This window comes from Colletotrichum chrysophilum (assembly GCF_026319265.1).
Source record: "Colletotrichum chrysophilum strain AFK26 chromosome Unknown scaffold_51, whole genome shotgun sequence".
NCBI lineage: Eukaryota > Fungi > Ascomycota > Sordariomycetes > Glomerellales > Glomerellaceae > Colletotrichum > Colletotrichum chrysophilum.
The window spans coordinates 131,796-153,556 of NW_026517338.1; the positions used below are offsets into that span (position 1 = coordinate 131,796).

General features: G+C 56.5%; 5 protein-coding genes across 5 annotated transcripts; 2 read left to right on the plus strand and 3 right to left on the minus strand.

Moving 5' to 3' along the window:
* Nucleotides 1–3,801: 3,801 nt before the first annotated feature.
* On the plus strand, nt 3,802–7,725 carry COL26b_006742 (uncharacterized protein; the record flags this gene model as incomplete). Its single annotated transcript, XM_053179554.1, has 2 exons — nt 3,802–3,977; nt 4,158–7,725. The coding sequence occupies 2 exons, from the start codon at nt 3,802–3,804 to the stop codon at nt 7,723–7,725; spliced, it is 3,744 nt and encodes a 1,247-aa protein (XP_053036499.1).
* Nucleotides 7,726–9,010: 1,285 nt separating this feature from the next.
* Nucleotides 9,011–13,548, minus strand: COL26b_006743 (uncharacterized protein; the record flags this gene model as incomplete). The annotated part of the gene is made up of 7 exons (XM_053179555.1): nt 9,011–10,360; nt 10,410–10,745; nt 10,792–11,673; nt 11,731–11,850; nt 11,906–12,157; nt 12,693–12,853; nt 12,900–13,548. 7 exons carry the CDS (start codon nt 13,546–13,548, stop codon nt 9,011–9,013), a joined length of 3,750 nt encoding a protein of 1,249 aa, XP_053036500.1.
* A 602-nt stretch (nt 13,549–14,150) lies between these two features.
* On the minus strand, nt 14,151–15,333 carry COL26b_006744 (uncharacterized protein; the record flags this gene model as incomplete). Its single annotated transcript, XM_053179556.1, has 4 exons — nt 14,151–14,180; nt 14,317–14,464; nt 14,633–15,047; nt 15,102–15,333. The coding sequence occupies 4 exons, from the start codon at nt 15,331–15,333 to the stop codon at nt 14,151–14,153; spliced, it is 825 nt and encodes a 274-aa protein (XP_053036501.1).
* A 2,169-nt stretch (nt 15,334–17,502) lies between these two features.
* On the plus strand, nt 17,503–18,726 carry COL26b_006745 (uncharacterized protein; the record flags this gene model as incomplete). The annotated part of the gene is made up of 1 exon (XM_053179557.1): nt 17,503–18,726. One exon carries the CDS (start codon nt 17,503–17,505, stop codon nt 18,724–18,726), a length of 1,224 nt encoding a protein of 407 aa, XP_053036502.1.
* A 283-nt stretch (nt 18,727–19,009) lies between these two features.
* On the minus strand, nt 19,010–20,338 carry COL26b_006746 (uncharacterized protein; the record flags this gene model as incomplete). The annotated part of the gene is made up of 1 exon (XM_053179558.1): nt 19,010–20,338. One exon carries the CDS (start codon nt 20,336–20,338, stop codon nt 19,010–19,012), a length of 1,329 nt encoding a protein of 442 aa, XP_053036503.1.
* Between the last annotated feature and the right edge of the window lie 1,423 nt (nt 20,339–21,761).

The following is a 21,761-nucleotide window of genomic DNA, read 5'->3' on the forward strand; positions in this document are numbered from 1 at the left end:
CGCCATCTTTTTCGAGTATGCCGCAGCTAGGTTTAATGCGGAGAAAGTAGAGGTGATACAGGTTCAGATTTGCTGGAAGCGCTCCCAAGCGTGGCGATGCAGTGTGGTGTACTTGTGGGCATGGATTACTGACATCGAGTCGACAGTCGAAAGTAGACTCGGACGTGCGAGCCAAGTAACGTCAGGGCAAAGTACCAGGCCAGCCGTGCCGGAAACCAAAGCGAGAGATCCGGAGTCTGGATGACAGAGTTGCCACGGCACGATTACACTCATCTTCCATCCCATACCACCCGATTTCGGCTCGGAAATTTTCTAGGTTGGGCCGTTGGCCTGACGTGTTTGCAATGGCTGGATGGAAAGTGTTGAACAAGTGGTCGTCCAGTATCTGTTGGCCCGTACCCTCGGGCGTGCTTCCGTTGCCCCAATAATGGAATTGGAGGGTCTTTCTTTTCTGGGAGTTTGAAGGGAAACACCCAGAAAGACGCGCGCGAGACAAATGACGAGGCACGCGTCAAGGTGAGAGAGACGAGCTGAGAAGGGCTCTTCTTTGTTCGTATGGCTGTCAGAGCTGTCGACGTCGCCGGTAACATCGGTCAGAGAGAGAGTCAAGAGAACCCGTGTCTCGAACGTCAGTGTGTCTTGCCGCCCTCAGTCAGACCTCAGCTGTAGACATGTTCTGTGAACTGAACTGCTTCTGTGATGGGTGATGTCTTTGGTCGGCGGAGACAAGAGTCCGCCCAACAGCGAGAGCTCAAAAGTGCGTTCGAGGTACTCGGCGCTGGACATAGCATGAGGCGATACTTTGGCCAAAAAAGAGCGAAAGATACCTGGTCCGTAGTAGCCGTATGTAACGAAAAAGGTGAGAGGCTCCATCGAGCCAATGACGAGGTGCAGATCATGGCGCGATAAGGCAAGGTACCTGAGCGGAAGTCTCTCGTTGTCTTGGCTTGGCCGGCGCCCTCGCCTTCGCCCTGGTCCTTGCCGTGCTTGCTGCCGCAGCCGCTGCCGCTGAGGTGCCTCACACTTTGAGCTGTAAGAAGTCAGGCTTTGGCAAGCATTGGGAAGGGGATCCCTAGCGGGGGCCAGCTTCCCCCAGCAGCCGCAGCAGCATTGACCCAACAGCAGCCACCCTTGTCAAGTGTCTTCCACCCCTGCGCCGCCAGAAAAGACACGACCAAGACGTAGGACTTGCTCCACCAAGCCCACTGCTCTGCTTCTTGCTGGGCTTGGCGTAGACTCACAACCTGTTCTGCAGTCCGAGTTGTGTTGTCTCGTTGGAATCTGAAAACACGCGTAGGATCCGTATTCCAGCATGTACTTTGTAATTAGCTCGTGTGCGTTGAAGGTTTAATTCTGGTGTCGTATTTCGTAAGGAACATTGATGTCGTAAATTGACATGGAGCACACGAGCATGTGCCTGACAGTTTGCTCACGCATGTAGGTAGAAGACCGTCGATACTTGCCTGTCACTCGAGATTGGCGAGGCATGGGCTTCTCTTGCTATGCGCACGACACCGCACGCTGTCCGCTGTCGCTTAGCCCGGGACATGGCTTGTCCGTGTCCGAGTCGAGCTGGGCGAAAGGGACGGGAGGATTGGATGTCGATTTCTGGCGAGCCGCCTGGCAATCGTACCATGGGAGATGAGAGTGGTTAGCAGGCCGACGTCAGGTAAAGACGACCTAAAAATGCCTCTTTCTGATTGAGGTCAATGGAACGGGGTGGCCGCACCTGGGAGCCCAGACCGGGTGAGAGGTGACAGAGAAGCAGCCGAATTAATTGCCCGTGATACAGTGGTTGATGAGAGAGGCCAACAGCAATAGGCAGTGGATTGGATGGCATCGACAAGGTCGAAAAGGAGTCGACGGCGGCGTTGCGAGAGACACAGACTTGACGGGATAGAGACATTGCTGCATGGCGCCTGCAGCTTGATGTTGCTGCGGAGGGTGCCGTCAGCAGCGAAACTGCGGGCAAGGTGCTGGTGCTGGTGCTGGTGCTGATGAGGTCAGGTACGTACCGGAAAGTGCGGCGCGGCGCTCCTGCTGCAGAAATCCACACTGTGCGTGCCTTGGGCTGTGCGTTTATCTGTCTAGCGTACCCGACCCGGTGCGGATCCCTCTTATCTTCGTCGACAGCGCTGGGAATAGGCTTATCTGGTGGCTTGACCTGTGCGGATATCCACTCGCCTCACACCGACACAGCGTCGACCCACTCTCGATCCATCTTTCCGATCTCCACCTCCATCGCTGCCAATCAGTCGATGGGAAAGTCCGGACTTCACACGGTATCGGCACTGGCCCACAGCTGGGAGTGAGTGGGGTGGGGTGGGCTGGGCTGGCTGGCGGGCTGGCTGGGGTCCCACAGCGGGCGCCGCGCCTGCCCTGTCGATTTGCCCCCCTCTCCTCCAGTTTCCCTCCCTCATCGTCACTGCTGCTGCCAGTGCCGGGTGTTGAACTGGACTCTGAGAAAGGGAAAGAGAGAGACAGAGAGAGAGAGTGAGGTGCTCTTCAGGTTGGGAAGTCTTTTTTCCCTCGTGCCTCATCCTGGCCTCCCCCCTCCTTCTCTCTGCGTCTGTGTGCCCATCGCTCTGTGGTCTTTTCCCTCTTGGTTCTGACGGAAGCGCAGCGGAGAAAGAAATAAGAGTCCCCATCTGAGGTGCATCCATCATCCTCGTCCAGTGTCTTGGCCTGCTTCCCTCCTCGAGCCTCCACTCCAAGACTGATGAATGTGTGAATGATGTCCACTCTCCTTGCCCACCACCACCACCACCACCATTTTGTTGCCCACTCCCAAAAAAAGCTGAACCAGGCCCCATCCAAAATCCCCAATTCACTCACACACCACCACCACCACCACCGACCACCGCTACCCTCCATCATCCACACCCAGCAGCAAGCAGGAACACTCACACTTTCGTCAACACCCCCCGACCCGACCCCCGACCCCGGACTCTGCTGTCTGGCTGTCCGCTCTCTCACTCACACTCTCCCGCCCAAATCTCTCTTTTTTCTCACGCACGCACTGCACTCACCACTCGCCCATCGCTCTGCCTCTGTGGCTGCCCGCGCTAGGTACCGACACACTGCGCACTATTACCTTTTGCCTGGGCTCGCCTTGCTTGGCCTCCCTCCTGCACCCGACACCAGACACCCAAACGGGGAGAGGAAGAAAAAAAAGGACCAAGGACCCTGGTCTTGTTCCCCCCTCGTCTTTGAGTCCCGTCCTCCCCGGAACGTACCTTTTCGCCAACCCAACCAACCTTCAACCTACTGCGTCCCGTCTCCCACCTTGCCGTCCTTTTTTGACTTCAACTCTCAACTCGCCTCGCAAACCGCTATCTGCCTCTTGTATCCTGTCAACCCTTTAGGATTCTTTCTTCCTTTCCAGGACGCTATCGCCGACGACCATATCGAGCCAGCAAGTGACCCAGCACACTCCTCTGAACGACCGCATCTCGCTCTCGCCGGAACCTTCACTCCGACTCTTACGTCGTCTTTGCGCCTCTTTTCTCGCTCGACACCAAACCCACGACTGCAACTTTGAACTGCAACCCACGATCGCCCCGACCGGAACGATCATGGCCAACTGAAGCCCGACCGTCGCAGCGTTTCTCTTCTTCGGCCGCCGTGCGAGCCTCGTTGCACGTACTCCTACGCCCCTCATTATGTCGAGTCGCCGATTGATACTTCCCCGACCAGTTCAATTTCACTACTCCCACGCACAACATGGAACCACAGCACCCTCCCCACTCGAGGAACTCTCATCATCCTCAACTGCAGGCCCTCATTCCACCTGCATCCAACATGCTGCCCTTCAGGTCTGCCGCTAGCACGCCCATGACCTCTCCGGGCCTCTTCAGCCCTTCGAACCCGCATCCGAAGTCGAGCTACCCGACCCAGTCCTCCTCCGATTCCAACACCCCGAACGCCGAGACGAGCAGCCCATACCTACATCCGCTGCAACATCACAAAGTCAGAGAGTATGTCTTGGTCTTCCTGTAGAATAGCTATGTCCCCGCGCGATCGCTCCTGGTATTGAGACTTATGGCTGGTCGAGGCGCAACGCCTCAGTCAAGTCGTCAGCCTACACTGGCGGGGACTATCGCGGAACCCCGCGATCAGGGAGGATAATATGATGAGCTAATCTTGTGAAACCTCAGGACGCACAAAGCTTTGATCGACTCCGACAGCATTACCGGCCGAAAACTCATCAATCAGTATGAAGTTATCGAAGAGATCGGTAGGGGGATGCACGGCAAGGTCAAGCTGGCGCGGAATCTCGAAACTGGCGACAACGTGGCCATCAAAATCATTCCACGATACTCGAAGAAACGCCGTCTTGGCAAGGTCATGGCCATGTCCCCACAGGAAAAGACGATGCGAGAGATCGCCATCCTCAAGAAGATGAGACACCCCAACGTCGTATCATTGCTTGAGATTATCGACGACCCAGAACTTAAGAAGATCTACCTGATTTTGGAGCATGTCGAGTTGGGCGAAGTTGTCTGGAGAAAGAAGGGTTTGCCTCACATCTGCCTCTACGAGCGACGTCGAATCGAACGAGAAGCCCGCGGCGAACCAGCCACGCCGGAGGAAGAACAGTACGATCTCTTGATGGAAAGACGCTTCGCCCTCAAGGAGTTGAAGCGAGCCAAGATGACACAGGCCAATATGGGTGTCCATGATTTCTGGAGCATTGAACACGGGATTTCCGATGATGCGAGTTACAGCTCCCGGTCTCGTGTTGCATCCAAAGACGATTTCACGACGCTGGAAAGAATCGGGGCCGATGGTTCTCTGCCAAACTCCCTACAGGCGTCTCGTACTACTTCAAGAGCCCCGTCACGATCGCAGTCGGTCAACTCCATGAAGAACAATCCCGCATTTGACCAAGAGTCCTTCGCTATCGAGGACGATATGGAAACACCGGGCCCCCTTCGATCTAGCAACCCAGGCTCTGCCACGGCTCTTGACGGAACAATGTATGGGCCCTACATTGAGGAGGCTGCTCTGCGGGGTCGCTCACCAAGCATGGCTGACTCCATCATCTCTCACATGTCCTCGGTGGACTGGAATTCTCGGATGCACGATCCCTTTGCTGAAGACTTTTCCTACGTTCCTTGTTTTACGCTTGAACAAGCCAGGTCGACCTTCCGAGACACTGTCTTGGGACTGGAATACCTGCACTACCAGGGCGTCGTGCACAGGGATATCAAGCCCGCCAACCTATTGTGGACCAGGGACCATCGCGTCAAGATTTCCGATTTTGGCGTTTCCTACTTTGGTCGTCCCATTCGAGATGGAGAGCCCGACGATGAGACTGTCTCGGAATCTGAAGCACAAGATTTTGACGACGATCTCGAGCTGGCCAAGACGGTCGGCACGCCTGCGTTCTTTGCACCCGAACTGTGCTACACAGATCTGGATCGTATGGAACAGCCCAAAATCTCCGAGATGATCGACATCTGGTCCCTTGGTGTCACGCTGTACTGCCTCATCTACGCGAGAATTCCTTTCCAGGCTGAGGACGAATGGCAAATGTTCAAGAAGATCGCGACCGAAGATGTCTTCATCCCTCGCAAACGCCTTAAGCCTGTCGATCCATCCACGCCTCCCAACTCTGAATCCCTTTTCAAGCGACACAATGTACCGCCATACAGAGATGACAATGAGCTCGCCTACGAAGATATCGACAACCTTCTGTACGACCTCCTACGACAGATGTTTACGAAAAATCCCGAGAAGCGGATCCGCCTGAGAGATATCAAGAGGCACCCGTGGGTCGTCCAGGGCATCCCGAACCCCATTACTTGGATTGATGACACCGATCCTGCACGGCCATCTCAGGGAAGACGTGTCCAGGTCAACGACAAGGAGACTGCGCACGCCGTCGTGCCCATTGCCTTCCTGGAGCGTGCGCGGTCTACGATCAAGAAGACCGTTGGAAAGTTGATGCACCCTTTAGGGGATCGAAGCGATAGCAAGTCTCGCCGGAGAGCCGCCAGTAGCGCTGCCAGCTCGGCTGGGGATAGCATGTACAACGTACCGCCAACCCCTCACTCGCGAGATTCGCGTCGCAAAAGCCTCAAAAGTGAGGACTACTTTTCTAACGTCAAAGACTTCGCCGTAGGCAGCGAGCATCCTTTAGTTCACAGCCAAGCAGCCACGCCGTACGAGTCACCCTATGACCCTCTCGCAACTGCCATCGCCCAGCCTGCGATCGGCCAGGGAGCCGCCCTTCTCCACGTTCTTCAAAACACCTTTCACAATAGTCACAACAACTCTCGGACAAATAGCGGGACAGCCTCGCCCTCGGACCAATCTACAATGGCAGGTACTGCATCGACTTACAGACCTTACCACCAGTACTCTCAGAGCCCTTCCAACGGCAATAGCTACCTCACTTTGACCGCCGGAGTTCCTGAGGTCAAGACACTGCCACCTACTCCATATGATGGCACCACCGACGACCCAATGAAGGAATTCCGCAAGGCTCGAGGCATAGAGGCACTCACCGAGGAAGCTTTACGATCTCGGTCTGTAGATCGCGGTCTTTTTGCTAGCAACGACAAGCGCGCCCCTGCACATGTTGGTGTCAGCACCGCTGTCGCTCCCGGCACTCTGCACCGAATGCCGAGCCGTCCACGCCCAGTCCGATCAGTCGATCTTGGCAAGGCAAAGCAAGGCAGCAGCGGCCTAGCGTCGCCTTTGTTCTTCTCGTCCCGATCTGTCACTGGTTACCAGCACGGCCAGCCTCAATCAGACTCCAACATTTACGAAAACCAACGGGCGAACGCGGATCTAGAGGAGCGACCACAGACGGCCCACAGGGTCGAAACTGTTCGCAACCTACCAGAGGCCAGGACACCGCCGCCTCGAAAGTACAACACCTCAACCCCCGAGTCTTTTGCACGCGCCCAAGATGAACAACACCGGAAGTACATTGAAGACTATCAGCAAAGGCTTGCGCAGCTGCAAAATGACGCCGATGGCACTACATTTAATGTTGACCCCACCGAGATGCCTTGTCCGATATCCCCTGACGATGAGCTCTTTGGCACGCCGCCTCCACCATCGAGGGAGGATACCATGGAGACCCGGCAGTCATCCCGTTCAACATCAAATGCGGGCCTAGCTTCTCCCTTGACGAGCCCGAGTGAAATCACGAGCCCCGTCTCATCAACCAATCACCCGTCAAAGGAGGAAATGCTTGCCTTCCAGTCTGACCCGTCCCTACCGGCGTTACTGAGCGGCTCTAGCTCTGTTTCTGCGGACTTGGATGTAGAGCCACTGGCCGAACCCGGAGTGATTCACCCCAGGCCGGCGCTCTTGGAGACGACTGATTCCCTTACTCCTCCAGCGTTTATGAAGGAACCGATTGCGGGCTTCCCTCTAGAGCATTTTGAGCATCCTTCATTCGGAGAGCACTCCGGGCTGGACATTCTGCGAGTAAACCCAAGCCCTGTCAACCGGAGCTTGGCCCCGCCTCAGTACACACCTGAGCTGCGACCCCAGGACGACGAGGACGATGACAGCGACAGCGATGAGGGACTTACGATGGCCAAAACCAAGAAGAAGAAGTCTATGAATCCGACCCCCACAGCTAGCACCAATGAGCGGGTTCACTACGGCGCGAGACGGAGAGACACCAACATCAGCATCGCCAGCACCGAGACAGCCAAGAAGGTCATCGTGCATGGCGACGAGGTCCATACTTCTTGGGACTGAAGAAGCCACCATTAGCACCAAACTATCTGTACACTGTCTCCAGGCACATCCTAGCCAAGCATCGATATGCGGCTGGCGGATTTTTGAATTTCACCAGCAAAATCCATAAGTTGGGCGTTGGCACCATTTCCTATTTACAGCATACTCGAAGAACAGCATGCAATCAGATTGCACATTTTTCTTTCTCTGGCGTCATTGCCTCGGCCCCAACAGAACGTTGGCGGATTCCAGGACTGGATGTGCTTCACCATCATATAGAGGAGGGCTGCATCTGGTCGACTGGGACGGAGCTGACTGCTGTTCACTCCAACTTTCTTCTTGCACACATAGTTCTCTGGCGGCGCTGTATGGGACGGGTGGAGGTATCTCAGAGCAGACTGTGACGATTAAACGTGGACACGAGAAAAGTGACGGGACGACGAAGGGGAGGAGGACTCGGAGGATGGGATGAATATGCTCGGGTGCACAAAGGAGCCAGGCGAGGGGCGTCCTGCCAATAGACTTCTGTTTTTACCCATCAACAATCTTCAACATTCACACACACACACACACACACACACACACACACACACACACTTTTTGCTTTCTTTTGTCTCCTGGGAAAGGGAGTGTAATGGAGGGGAGGCGGTCTCGGTTTGTGGCCTCAGCCACTGGTTTTTATTTCTATCCCCAGACGTCGTCTAGGTCCTTTTTCCTTGACAGCATGCATGCAAAGCATTTTCAAGAGCGTTCAGGTTTTCCGGGAGGAACAACTGTTTTTTCTAGTTTTTCTCCCGCTGTAATGGTTGGATGATGTCGGCATGTAAACACCCACAATAACCCCTCTACTTCTTCTTCTTCTTTCTACTTCTATCACAAATTTGAGCAAATAAGACTTGGGACATATTTCCCTTTTGTCCACTATCACCTATGACCTCTCTCCATTGCATCAAATTTTCGTGAATCTGTGACGTAACTGTGGTTCCGAACTCTGGAAGGCTAAGTAGAAGAGGAATGGTGGCGACAGCAATTCAACAATGTTTGCAGATGGAAACTAGTTGGTCATCGCCTGGAGAAACTACTGCATTCCTGTCTCCCCAACACCCACCACTGGGGAAAGTACGTCTTCATCGGGTGGAAACAACATGGTATTGAACTCTGTCATTCTTCCCTCCGCTCTACATTACGCGATGAAAAACTGCCACCTCACGCTACGCCACCACACCCTTCACCCAAAAACCCTACTGGGCCAACAACAAAATCCGTACATTTGTGCGGCTTATCCCTCCCACCATCCTCAATGGAACTACGTGGTATCAGCATTAGGCGCCCCCATGACCCCGCGGCCGAACCACTCGGCGACGGTGCCGAAGCGGTCCTCGCTCCTCTCCAGCTCGGCCTTGAACAGCTCGTGCTTGCCGGCCGTCTCGATCTGCGTCTTGCGTAGGGCGCGGATGGTGGCGTTGTCGGTGGCGCACTGCGGGCACTCGCCCTCGACGCGCAGGCAGCGCTGATGGAAGCTGTGCTTGCAGAGGAAGTGGACCGCCGGCAGGTCGAGCTGCGCGGTGCAGACGGAGCAGCGGGAGGACTGGAAGACGGCGGGCTTAGAGCCGAGCTCGGCGAGCTCGGCGCGCTTATGCTCCGTCTCGCTGCGGAAGGCCGTGATGCGACGGCGGTTGGCAGCGATCTCCTTGCGCTCGCGGTCGATCGTCTCGTGCAGGTAGGGCTTGATCATGCCCATCGTCGCGACGCCGCCTCCTGCCGAGGACCCGTTTTGACCGACGAGCGTTTGGATGACCTGCAGCGGGGCCATGAGGCCGTCCCGGTCGATCTTGCCGAGCACGTTGGAGAGCTCGACGGGGCCGGCCTCTTCGAGGATGCGGGGGTCCGAGGTCAGGTAGGCCAGGGCTGCTGGGTAGAGCTGGGGTTCCTCTGGGCCGTACTTGCGGAGGGCTTTGATGGCGCCGCGGGTGTCCTTTGCTGACGTGTAGGAGCGGAAGATGTCAAAGAGGAGGCCTGATTGCTCCTTGACGAGCGTTGTGCCGTCTTTGAAGTCTGAGAGGTGGGAGAGAAGAAGGACATTCGAGCTCTCCATCGGTATGTCTTGGCCCTCGATGAGCGTCTTGGCTTTATTCTCCCATTCTTCCTTGTGCTGATCCCCCTTCTTCTCGTTGGACTTGTGGAGGTACATCTCGAATAATGTCGTGTATAAATCTGTTCGGTCGTTCTCCTCCAGAGCTGGCTCCTTGAGGCAGGCTTCCAGGAAAACGATGAACTCATCGGGGTGGTCGATGAATGATGAGAAGGCCGTTCGTGGCCGCGGTGGCGAGTACTTTGGTGCTGGAATATCTTCGGGATTCATGATGAGAGAGGCGTCGCCATTGATCGGCTTCGTCTGGTTTCCTGGTGTTGAAGGACTGGCGATGGAGGATGTGTTCATGTACGGCAAAGGAAGGAAGTTGGAAAGGTTCTGGACGGCATTCGCGGCGCCTGCAACATAGCCTCCAGCTGCTACACTCTCTTCATTGTCTTCAATGGGGATGATGTGTATCCTGGGACGGTATTTGCCTGTGTAGTAGTCGATGAAGAGAGTAGTTGCGTCTTTCGGGCAGTTCTCTATGAGGACCCGAGCGTATTTCTTGAGACAGGGATATGCCTATAAAGGTGTCAGACATCGGCTTTGACAGGGCAAGTACACCACTTACCACCTCCGGATCCTGGCGCCAGATAAAGTCCAGCGCGTCTGCGTATTTCTTCGAATCCTCAATGAGGATGTCCACGACCAGGTCGGTTTCACCGTGTTTCTTAGCAAGGTACGCCGCTTGTTCATAGTAGCCTCCTTGCCTGCACATCGATATGGCGGTCTCGAGATCAAACTTCAGATCACCCGGAGATTTGATAAAGGCTTCGAGCTTGTCAATGTCTTTGAGCTTGGCATAGCAATTGAGCAACAGCGTTGTGTGGTCTGCCGTCGCTTTGCGATGCTCGTGTAGTTGCTCGAGGTACTGGATAAGGTTGTGTATCCTTTGAGTGTCAAGGAACTGCATGCATTAGTACCTGTCTCTAGGAGAATTGTAGCCGACTTACTTTTCTGATGACCTGTGACGGTTCCGTCGTGTCAATAGCCTTGATGTACTGGACCATCGCGCCGTCATAGTCGGCCTTCTGGTACAGATGGTCGCCGAACCTTCGGAAAATGCCACTCTGCTGCGTTGCGTCCATCTTCGACTTCTGCGCCAGCTCGATGGCCAAGGGGAACATGTTGCGCTGATAGAGCATCTCCAAGCGCTGCTGCAGAGTCCTTTCATGGAAGCGGTTCACTTTGCCGTCCTGGGTAAGGACAAAGAGGTCGCCCCAGATCTGGAAGATGGCCTTGAACGGCGAGATCAGGGACTGCGTGTGTCCAATCACCCTCAGGTCCGGTTCCAAGAGGACAAAAGTCGACGCATTGAAGAGGGCATCGGCAGCTCCGCCGCCAAAGCGCCGCCGCATGGTGTCCGAGGGCTTATCGGTGGTCGGAGATGACGGGGGGCAGATCAACGCGACGTAGTCTTGGTAGATGGACACCAACCGCTTGGGCGACTCGTACGCCCGCGGCGCTCCCCTGCCCTCCAGCGTGTACGTGTAGATGGCATCCTCCCTAGCCACGACAACGTCGCCCGTTTTCTTGTCGACGGTCATGCAATCCACGTTGCAGCCCAGGTCCTCCACCGTCTTGGGCGGTGAGCTGTGGCCTCGTCGAGAGATGGCCAGCTTCAGGATGCGAGCTGTTGTGGAGATGAAGAGAGTTGTCACACCCTGGACATCAGTCATCAGCTCGATGCCCGTGACGGGCTCCTCCGACTCGTGTACGGTCCGCTGTTTGGCGCCCAGGTCGTTGATGAGATCGCCTCGGATCAGCGTCACGGCACCATTGGCGAAGCCGACCGCTACTTGCGTCAAGTTGTCGAGGAGGTCGATGGCCGATATCTGCGGGCGCGAATGTCAGCGATTGATGGACAGAATTTCGTCATGCTCAACACCTACCGGAAACTGCTTCTTGTTGTTCGTAATGTTCAGGGTGCTCAGGCAAGTCGGCATGTTGGTCTTCTTGACCAACTTGTCCAAAGCCCAGATCTTCAGCACCGGCTCGCTGCTCAGGTCCTCCTGCGATATTTCAGCCAAGATTACCCTTTCGTTTGTCATTCAAAGGTCCACCTACAGCGACCGTCACCAGCAAGCTGGTCCCCTCGATCTGGCGCATGTGTGTGATCGTCCCGACATCGTGAGCCTGGAAGCTCTTGACGATCTTCCAGCTCGAGCCGACGATCCGCACGAATCCATCGTAGCTCCCGAGGAAGAGGCTGTCGGAGCCGGAGCACACACTAGCGATCTCGTTGCTCTCGAAGAAGGCGCGGGTCTCGTCGTCGGCGAGTCGGACCTGGTTGACGTCGAAGAAGTCGAATGCCTTCCACTGCACCGTTGGAGTCTGTCAGTCGGTGTCGGACATGGGGCAGGGCAGTACCTGGGATCGCGCATTTACCTGAAAGGCCATGGCTACATCTCTCGGCGTCAAAGGCTCGTCGGAGGGGCGGCGGTGGGAGTTGTGTTGTGGGCGACGCTGGGTGTCGGTCGATGTCGGTGCCTCGCGCTCCAATGACGCCGCTGTGGGGAGCTTCGGAGCTGTTGCTCTCGCTGGTGCTACAGCACGGGAGTGCTGCAGTCCAACGAATGTGGGTCTCAGACGTCTGCATGCACTCAGCCACATAAGGCGCAACAACAAGCACCAGCCACATATTTACCCCAGCATGTCACTGACATGACTTGTGTTTGGAGGATGCTTACGTTTGACGAGACAAATCAATTTGAACTTTATCCATAGATTTACTCCTCCCACGAGGGTGTCTAGTACTGGGTATCATAAAATTCCAAGTGCAACAACGCCATAAGAGCTTCGTACTATCCTATTTCATGAACCCTGACCTCCTGAGTTCAGCACCAAAACTTACTGGAGAGGTCTCATTGTGAATATTCAAGTTTCTCATGTCAACCAAGGGGACCATCGAGGGTCTTCCGTGGGCGCATTGGAACGGAAATGCGCACTGACCCAGCCGTCGCACAAGATCTTTGCACTCATCTTTTGACAGAACGTCGTTAAACATGATGGCGCCTGCCAAGTCAGAATATGCTCGAAGGACTCATCATGGAATACTCACTTCGACAAGACCTCGAGTGTAACAAGTCGAGGATTCCTTGAGGACAACCGTGGAAATTGGATACCCAGTCGATGTCACCACCAGCGATACCCTTGGCAGCAGTAAAGGGCCGAGTAGTCGGTCTGCCCTCCTCCTCGAGCTTCCATATCTCATTCCGCAAGACCTCCGCAAGCAGCTTCGGATCCGTCTTGCATCTCTCATAGATGCTTGGTGGGAGACTCAGCACCTCAAACTTGGGTAATTGCCTGCTCTTGTGCCGCCACTCATTTGTTTCTTGATCCCCCAGCATGTAGAAGATGCCCCATCGACGCAGATGATGAGCATATCTTCGCAGCAAAAGATGCTCCTTGTTGGAAAACTCTAACTGAAGGGGCTTCTCAAGAGCCTGCGTCCGTGCAACCACCTCGTCGGACCCATCCGCCTTCTCAAAGTAGTTTTGCATCAGTGCCTCGAGTCGACATCTCTCATCTGCGGCATGCTGATCAACAAGTACCAGAACTGAGTTCTGTTGAAGTTCCGGCCGTGCTCTACCAGATACCTGTTCTCGGTGTAGTTTTACAAGGATAAACTTTGCGTCAACCTGCGACAAAACCTCAGCCCGAACTAGGGCAGCCTTGGAGATGCGTCCAGTCAGTTTGATGTTGGACATGGATGTGTGGTGGCAGCATCCAGCATCAGTCGCCTGTGTCGACCCAACATCTTCATCGCGTCCGCCCAGAGATTTATCATCAACGCGAGGGACGGCAGATTGAACCGGCTCGAAGACAGGGTTCTCCCATTTTGACAGCACCCCTTTAAAGTCCGGAAGCGCGGCCTTTTTTGGTGAAGCGAGAAAAGGCACATCTTCGAAAGGTCTGCGCAAAACGTTGCCTGAATCATCGAGAAAGCGCAAGCTTGGTTGTAAGTCTTGCTCCTCTTCCTCGTTTACGGACGACACTGCTGTCGCTAGTGGACTTGCTGTAGACGATATCGGTGTGGATCGCCCGGACTTGGAAGTGGCCGCCGATGCTTGCCCTGCTTTGACTCGTTGCCAGAGATCAAACGGTGAGTCTGGTCTTGAGGTAGGAGTGGCGGAATTTGAGCGGATTGATGCCATTGACACAGGCCTCGACCGTTTACCGGGCCTGCCAGATGATTGAGCAACTTCGTCCTTTCCTTCATAACCCGGTCGTCGCAAAGAATCATTGAACTTATGAGGGCGGAAGTGATATTTCTTCAGGAACTCGTGACAAACCAGCTTGAGCAAGCCAATCATGTCTGATAGTGTCCGGTTGCGTTCCTCTAGGAGGTCTTCGAAAGAGGAAGTCAAAAGAGGCCGCACTCCCGATGACGAAGAGATTCGGAAGTGGAACATGGGCCAACGATCCAAGCCCCTCTTCGGTCGAACGTTCCTGTCAGCGAGACCTTTGAGGCTCACCAGTAGTTCGTCCTGGTCCAGTGACATGTCTACGTCTTCTTCAATCGCAAAACCGGAGTTGACAAAGACGCGATTGACTTCGGTATACAAGACATTGGTGCCGTGTTCGTTAGCCACGGGGTGAACACCAAAGCTGATAAACTGGGCTCTGCGAGTTGCCACTGGACTCAACGAGATACACCCATCAATGGTTAGCTTCCCTCTTGTGGCCCCGATTGGGATCCATGAGACATGATCCAAGCCACCGGAAAGGCCTGACTGGGCCAAAATCAATGATGAGTGGCCAAGGAGATTGAATTTTGCCGTTTTAATTGACGTTGAGGTGGGCTTGAAGCGTATCTCATTATTGTGGAGTGTGTCTCGGGCATAGAGGGCAACAGGCGACGGCCATGCCAGCAGGAGAGCGGCGAGGTCGTGAACCAGGCGGGACCATTTCTTGTCGACGGCAGCTTTCTCAGCGGCCACGGCTCTCTGCTTGACTCTGACGGCCATAGAACCGAAAAGGTCCCTAACGATGACTTGAGTTCCATGGGCAAAGGCAAGGAGGCGCTGTTCCGGTAAGGCAGGGACGTTGCGTGCCAAGACTTTGGCGTTATGAAGCGTCAGAGAGTTTTGCGAGTTGTGCAAATGGTGATGAGAGGTGATGGAAAGCAGAGACAAGGCGGCAAGCGAGGCGAGGAAGTTGCCGCTGGCGCCGTGGGCCTCGCTCTCAGGGGAGTGTCTAGATGTGTCTAAAAATGCGTCAAACGAAGATTGAACGGGAGCGTCAGTGCGGCAAGACTTACGGTACAGTTTGCCTAGTCCGCCAGCCTCCCGAAATTCGATTGGCAGGATTCCAAGCCCATCATCTTCGACTGTGCAGTTGCCCCGAGAGTAGTCGACGGTGATGTTGATCCTGGTTGCGCCTGCATCGAATGAGTTCTTGATAAGGCCGCAGACAACAGCGTCGAGAGAGGTGATGGTTGCTGAGGAACTGATGCGGCGGATGACGTCCTCAGGCAGCGGCTTAATGGACATGATGGCGGCTGTGGGCTCGAGGCGCCATGACGAAGTGCCTTGGATCGAGCAAGCTCACCGCGATGCACGTGGGAGTTGGTTGTTGGGTACGTTTGGAAGTGTTGGTTTGCTCCTTCATCCAAAAAGGGCCGGTGGATGTCGCTGCTGGGCGAGATTGTAAGTGAGACGTCACAATTCGACGGAAGGCGATAACGATAAGAGCGGGTGCCAGCTGCCCAATGGCCCAGCCACGGCACTTCAGGTGTGGCTGGGCTGAACGAGAATGAGCCACTCACAGGGCAGCAACTTCTGCTGGCCAGGCAGCACAGTCAGTCAATCTGAAAGGCCTACCAGATGCTCAGGTAAGCGGGCGACATGCCACTGCCACTCTGCCTCCGTACCTACTTTCTTACAGTTCAGCTAGTCGCTCAAATCAACGCCATGCGAGTCTGAGAGTTCGAAAGTGGTAACTAGGTGTTGCAGGTGTCTGAGAACTGAGCTGAGAGCTTTGACCATTCGATCGCGCCAGCAGGTAAACTGGAGGGCAAGGTGAAGCTAGCAGATTGTAGCGTACCAGTTGGAGTCTAGCAGTCTCGGAAGGCTGGAAACCTATTTGAGGCAGGACAACTTAAGGCCAGTAAGGTTTGGGTAGGGTGCCTTGGTGGTAACGACACGAAGAAAGACGACGAGAGGTTGTAATCCGCTGTTGGTGCCTCAACCTGCCGTCTGATGTTGAGTACTGTGGCTGACATGGCCATCCAATGTCTTACATGTGATGCCTGTATCCGTATCCGTTGTGCATTGGATGGGTTAGGGGATTCAGTACGTATTCGCACGAATGACTGTCTATCTTATCTCTTACACCATCTCGTATTCCGCTGTGTGCGTCCGGATACGCAGCTGTCATGGCTGCACCAGGATATCGCACAGTCAACGATGCTGGGAAGGACAAACCTACCTACCCCGGGCAGGTAGGATTGAATCGTTTGAGGACGGTGACATCACACTTCGGATGAGAGCACGGCAGCAGCAAGCAGTGATGACATAATGCAGCCTGATTGCGCTGGATATTGACCTCGCGCAGCACAGCCAGTGACGGTTCGCACAGGTGGATGGAGTGCTGGCAGTAGGGGTCCACGTCCTGGGGGACCTTGCAGTGGAGTGATGCCAGCCCACTGACAGTGGAGGGAGACGCTCGCACTGGACCACCACACGTAAAGTAGGCACCACACCCGACCGGCGCACACCAGTTTCAGAGGTCAGTTGGGCGCTTCCCGGCTTCTGTTGCAGCTAAGGGTGCCTGAAATAAAACACACTGGGCTGGCTTCCATTCCATGCCCAAGATGCCTTGGGCTTACCTAAGGCAGGAGGTACCTAACAGTGGTAGACGCCTGGTTGGACGGGCAGCAACACCACCTCGGGCAGTCCATGACTGTCGAACGGGCACTGGCCGGGGCCGCCGTGGATCGTAGTGGAGACTGCTGGGGACAGGGCGCTGCACCGCGGCCACGCTCCAGGGCAGTGTCCCCGCCCCGTCCAGCCCAGCCCTTCCACGGTGTCCAGCGTGCAGTCGTCCCAATTCGCTTCCAACCCAGGCAATCGACCGCTCCGCTCGCCTTTGCCTTCCAACAATTCTGCCAAGCCTTTTTCGCCTTTCCCATCCCATTTCTGTCCTCCTCCTTCCCCATTCCCATTCTTTGCTCCTGCTCCATTTCCGTTGTCCACATTGCCCGCGAAATCTAGCCCGACGACCACATTCCTCTCCTACACACCATTCCCCGTCCTCCACCACGGTCGCTTCTTCATCTCCGAACCCGACTCTTCACCGACCATCGTTGCCGCCTTCGCTCTCGACATTCGCTCGACTCCTTTCTCTCGACGACATCCGAACTTTCACGCTTCGCCTCGCCATTTCCCCCTCCTGCGACGACTGCGATACGAGCGAGTCACCGCTGATAGTGCTTTTCTTGCAAACCACTCTTTTCACAACCACCGGCTCGACAACACCAAGAAAAAAAGTCACACGCTTCCGAATGGCTACGACTGAGGCTGTGCTGCCACCCCACGGTAACTAAGCACCTTTCCCTACGCTTCTCGCCGCCGCAACCATTTGCCCACGGTCCAATGCCTCGCCGACTTTCTCACTTGCGCCGCATCGCCAATCGCTCTGGCTATCCAGAAACTGACACCATGCTAGATCGTGCCGATCGTGCGGGTCGCCGCCGTCCCTTTTCCACCTGGGTCAAGAAACTCACCAACTTCAAGAGCTCTTCGTCAAGCGATGGCGGTGGTGTTCGTCTACCCAGCTCCAAGCGCCAACAGGCAAAGTTCCGCCGCGCCCCCAAGAACAACAATCCATACCCCCAGTCAGGCCGCGTAGCCTCGACCAGCCATGCCGATGTCGATGTCGAGACCAGCTCCTACTCCTTTTCCACAGCCCTCAGCGGCAGCGCAACATCAGTCGAGCGAGAGTCGCGCGTATCATCCGATAACAGCGGCGCCCCGCCCACCGCTGGCGGCCGATCCATGGCCCCCACGATTTCGACAGACTACGATGGCGCGCATTCTGTCGTCGCCCCATCTCACCACGCCCCCTCGGTTGCGGGAACAAGTCGGACGGTTGGGGGCGTAGAGTCACGCAGGGGAGGCGACAGCACCTTCTCGTCACCGGCTCCGTCAGTGCGATCCCTGACGACCACTCTCACCACCATACAATCCATGCCAGCAAACGGCGGCACCCACGTGCCTACAAACCCGACCACCAACACCAACCACACCTCTCACCAGGGCCATACCCATTCGATACACTTCAACCAGCCCTTCCCGACTGCATCGCCCGCTTCCGCCATTCCAGCCCACTTGGCGCCATCAAACCAGGGTCCGGGCCACCCAGCGACGTACACCACAGCCACGGCCAACAACCTCCTTACCGATAATGCATCCATCATCACCTTGGCCTCGTCGTCGAAGCGCCGTCGCCGTCGTTCGCTCGATACTGATGCCTCCGTCCGCGCCCTGGCGCCTTCGTCATTATGGGGCGGCAGCCGCGAAAGCTTGCCTTTGAGCATCCTCAGCGCCAACATCGGGGAGGGTGCGGGCATGCCGACCACCCCAGGCATCCACCAGAGCAGCTCACGTATCGCTAACGCCGAGCGCACCAGCATCTACTCGGCCACGGGCATTGCCCCCGCCTTGCCCGGCGAGCGCAACAGTTTTTATGCGAAGCAGAGCGGCGCCGGCGACGGAGCGAGCGTGCGGAGCGGCCTGTTGGGCCACGGCAGGTCGGACAGCATCAGTGGGAGCATTGGCGGCGTGGCCAGCCCCTTGACGAGCCCGCGGGAAGCCTCCGAGATCGGCGACACAGACGACAGAGAAGAGGGAACGAGCCGGCCAAAGGCAGGCGAGGATCGGTGAGGCGACACGATCGAGGCACTCTTGACGAACAAATTTTGCACTAATGAAATTGGACCGGGGATATCTGGGCGGCAGCCATCATTGGGTGGAACGGAGGCATCGGTTTATGGACGGGATCATGGATATATCACTACCACGGGGGCTCACACGCAGTCTAGCCGTGGACCTGCGCATCAAGAATACATGCATTACGAGTGAAACAGTTCATACTTTTGACTACTTTGCTCATGTCGCTCACAAGTCGTATCCGAAAGGGGGAACACCTGCCTGATTTGTGTTTTTCTTAGTATGGCAAAGGATCGAGATCCAGCCCCTCGACGGAAAACTTGAAGGAATCATTGCGCGAGTAGCTGCCCGCGGTGTCGATATCCAGCCGCCCGCGGATGCAGTCCTCAAAGTCGACGTCGGAGTAGATGATGCCCTCGTCGTCCTCCCACTGCGGGCCCGCGAGCACGTCGCCGAACGGCCCTACGATGCACGATCCGCCGCGCGAGATCCAATCCTCGCTCTTCAGCGCCGCCTGCTGCTGCTGCTTCTTGGCCGTCGTGCCGTTGGTCGTCGTCGTGCCGGCGCCGTTGGTGGCGTTGGCGTTGTTGTCCTCGGCGTCGCAGCTGAGCACGATCTCGTTGCCGTCCTCGACGATGACGCTCTTCCTCCGCCGGCGGGAGGGGCTCGTGGCCGTCGAGGTGGTGCTCTTCGCGGCGGTCGTGCCATCAGCAGGCAGGGCGATCTCGTTGCCGTCCTCCGTCAGGCACGAGTTCCGCCTCGCGCGCGCGGGGTACACCTCCGCATCCCTCACCTCGGCATCCTCCACCGCAGCTTCCGTCGACGAAGCGGGCGGGGGCCGCACGGCCATATTCGACGACACGACGAAGCACCGCCCCTCGCACGCGACGGTGCGCATCAGCGGCAGCCACGTGTCGCGGCCGTCGGCGGTCGGCGCGAGGTAGAGGTTGACGTTCTGCGCGTAGAGCGCCTGGCGCAGCAGCGGCATGTAGCTCTCCCAGCAGATGGCGGCGGCGAGGTTGAGGCGCACGCCCTTGATGACGGTCGAGACGGCCTTGAGCGTGGCGGGCGAGCCCTGCGACCAGATGAGGCGCTCCGTCGCGGTGGGCATCACCTTGCGCCGCTTGCCGAGCATGCCGCTGCGCGGGCAGACGTAGACGACGGCGCAGTAGAGGCTGCCGCCGGCCTTCTCGATCAGGCCGACGACGAGGAAGACGCCCGTCTGGGCGGCGATGCGCTCGAGCTCCTCGCGCGAGCCGTCGCCGCGGGTGTAGCCCTTGCTTTCGGGGTCGGGGAACTGCGCGGGGAGGGTCTTGTTGAGCCAGGCGGTGCCGGCGCCGGCGCCGCTGTCGCCGACGGTGTCGCCGAGGTCGGCGGCGTTGGCGAAGTAGTCGAGGAAGGCGTCGCGGCCGGAGGGCAGGCGGGAGCCGATTTTGCAGCCGAAGTCTGCGCCGCGGGGGTAGCCGCCGATGAAGGCCTCGGGGAGGAGGAGGAGGTCGGCGCCGTGGGAGGAGGCGCGGCGGGCGAGGCGGTCGATGAGGGCGAGGGTGAGCGGGGTCGTGGGGGCGGTGGCGGGGGAGGAGGTCGCGAGGCGGATTTGAGGCATTGTGGTTGTGGTGGTTAATGGGGGGATGCGACTAGTATCGAGATTTGTGGTGGTTTGGGGGATGGGTTGGAGCTAGTCTAGTCGTTGTTCCTGGATTCAGGGGACGGGACGGACGGATGTTGGGTTTGGGTATAATTATCACGGGTTCACGATGATGGCGTGATGGGCGGCGGCGGCTTGCTTCGGGTTTTAAGGCGTGGGGAAAGGGCGCTGGTGACACGATAAGAGGAGACAATGAGACCGTTTATCAAGGGTATCGCCAAGAGGAGTTTCCCGCGGGCACTAGGGATTTGAAAAAACTGCGGCTGAAGAAGTGTGAGTGATTAGTTGGACGTATCGACCCGCAATGGAGCTCAAGAAGGACAAGGTGTGTGAGGTGATTCAAACGCCGGTGGGCATGCGCAGTATCCGTAGCTACCTAAGTAAAAAAAAAAAGAGCTCGGGTCGGTCGCCGATAGAAACTCTTACACGGAAGTGGGTTGCTTGGTAGGTGCTGTGAAGAAACAGAAAGAGGGAAAGCTTACTGGGACGTCATCGCGTTTAGCTACCCCGCAGCGGGCGCCTTTCAGCTCAGTGGGAAGCGGAAGGGAGGAGCTCCACGATGGGAGGAGGGGTACAAAGATACTTCCGCTGACGAACCCCTGTTGGAAGACCCCTGTGTGGGATGCTTGCAGCGGGTACGACGATCTTTTTTGGTTTTGTTTTTTTTGCGCGGTTGCGTGGGTAAGGGGAATTCGGCACGTGTTTCGACGCGGCAGATTGAGCATGTTGATAGGTGCATTTATGCAGCAGATGGAGAGGCGGGATGTCATTTAGTCTGGTGCAGTTTCGACGAAGGCAATGTCGTTCATAACGTCAGGAAATCAAGGCTGAGTTGCGATGGCAGGAGAGGGTTGTTGGAAATTTCATTTGATAGAACGTTCTGTGTCATAGACGATATTGATAGTCTTCAGCAACTCTTGCATCTTGCCCGCAATCTAGTCTGCACAATCTCCAGACTACTAACTTCAAGCCTTCATATTTTATTCATATACAACTCTTCACATCAACTCATCTAATAAGTTGCTCAAATCAGCCTTGCGGACCCTCGCCTCGGTAATGACCAAATCCCTCGGGAACCACTCCTCCAGCCGACCTCCAGCAAACCCAGGTCCCTTCTCGAGACTCTCCCCCTCCCGCCCCGAGATCATCACCCCGAGCGCCGTGCCGCACCCCCAGGCCCACACCATGCCGTCGCCGCTATACCCGGCGCTCACCCACTCCCCGGCCTCCGCTCCCATCCAGCCCCCGTCCTCCTCCTCAACCTCCTTCACGGGCTTCTTCGCCATCATCCCCTTCCCCCTCTTCTTCCTCCCCGAGATCCCCTCCGGCACCCGCCCAACAAACGGCGCCATATCCCCCGTCACCCCAATAATCCCGCTCC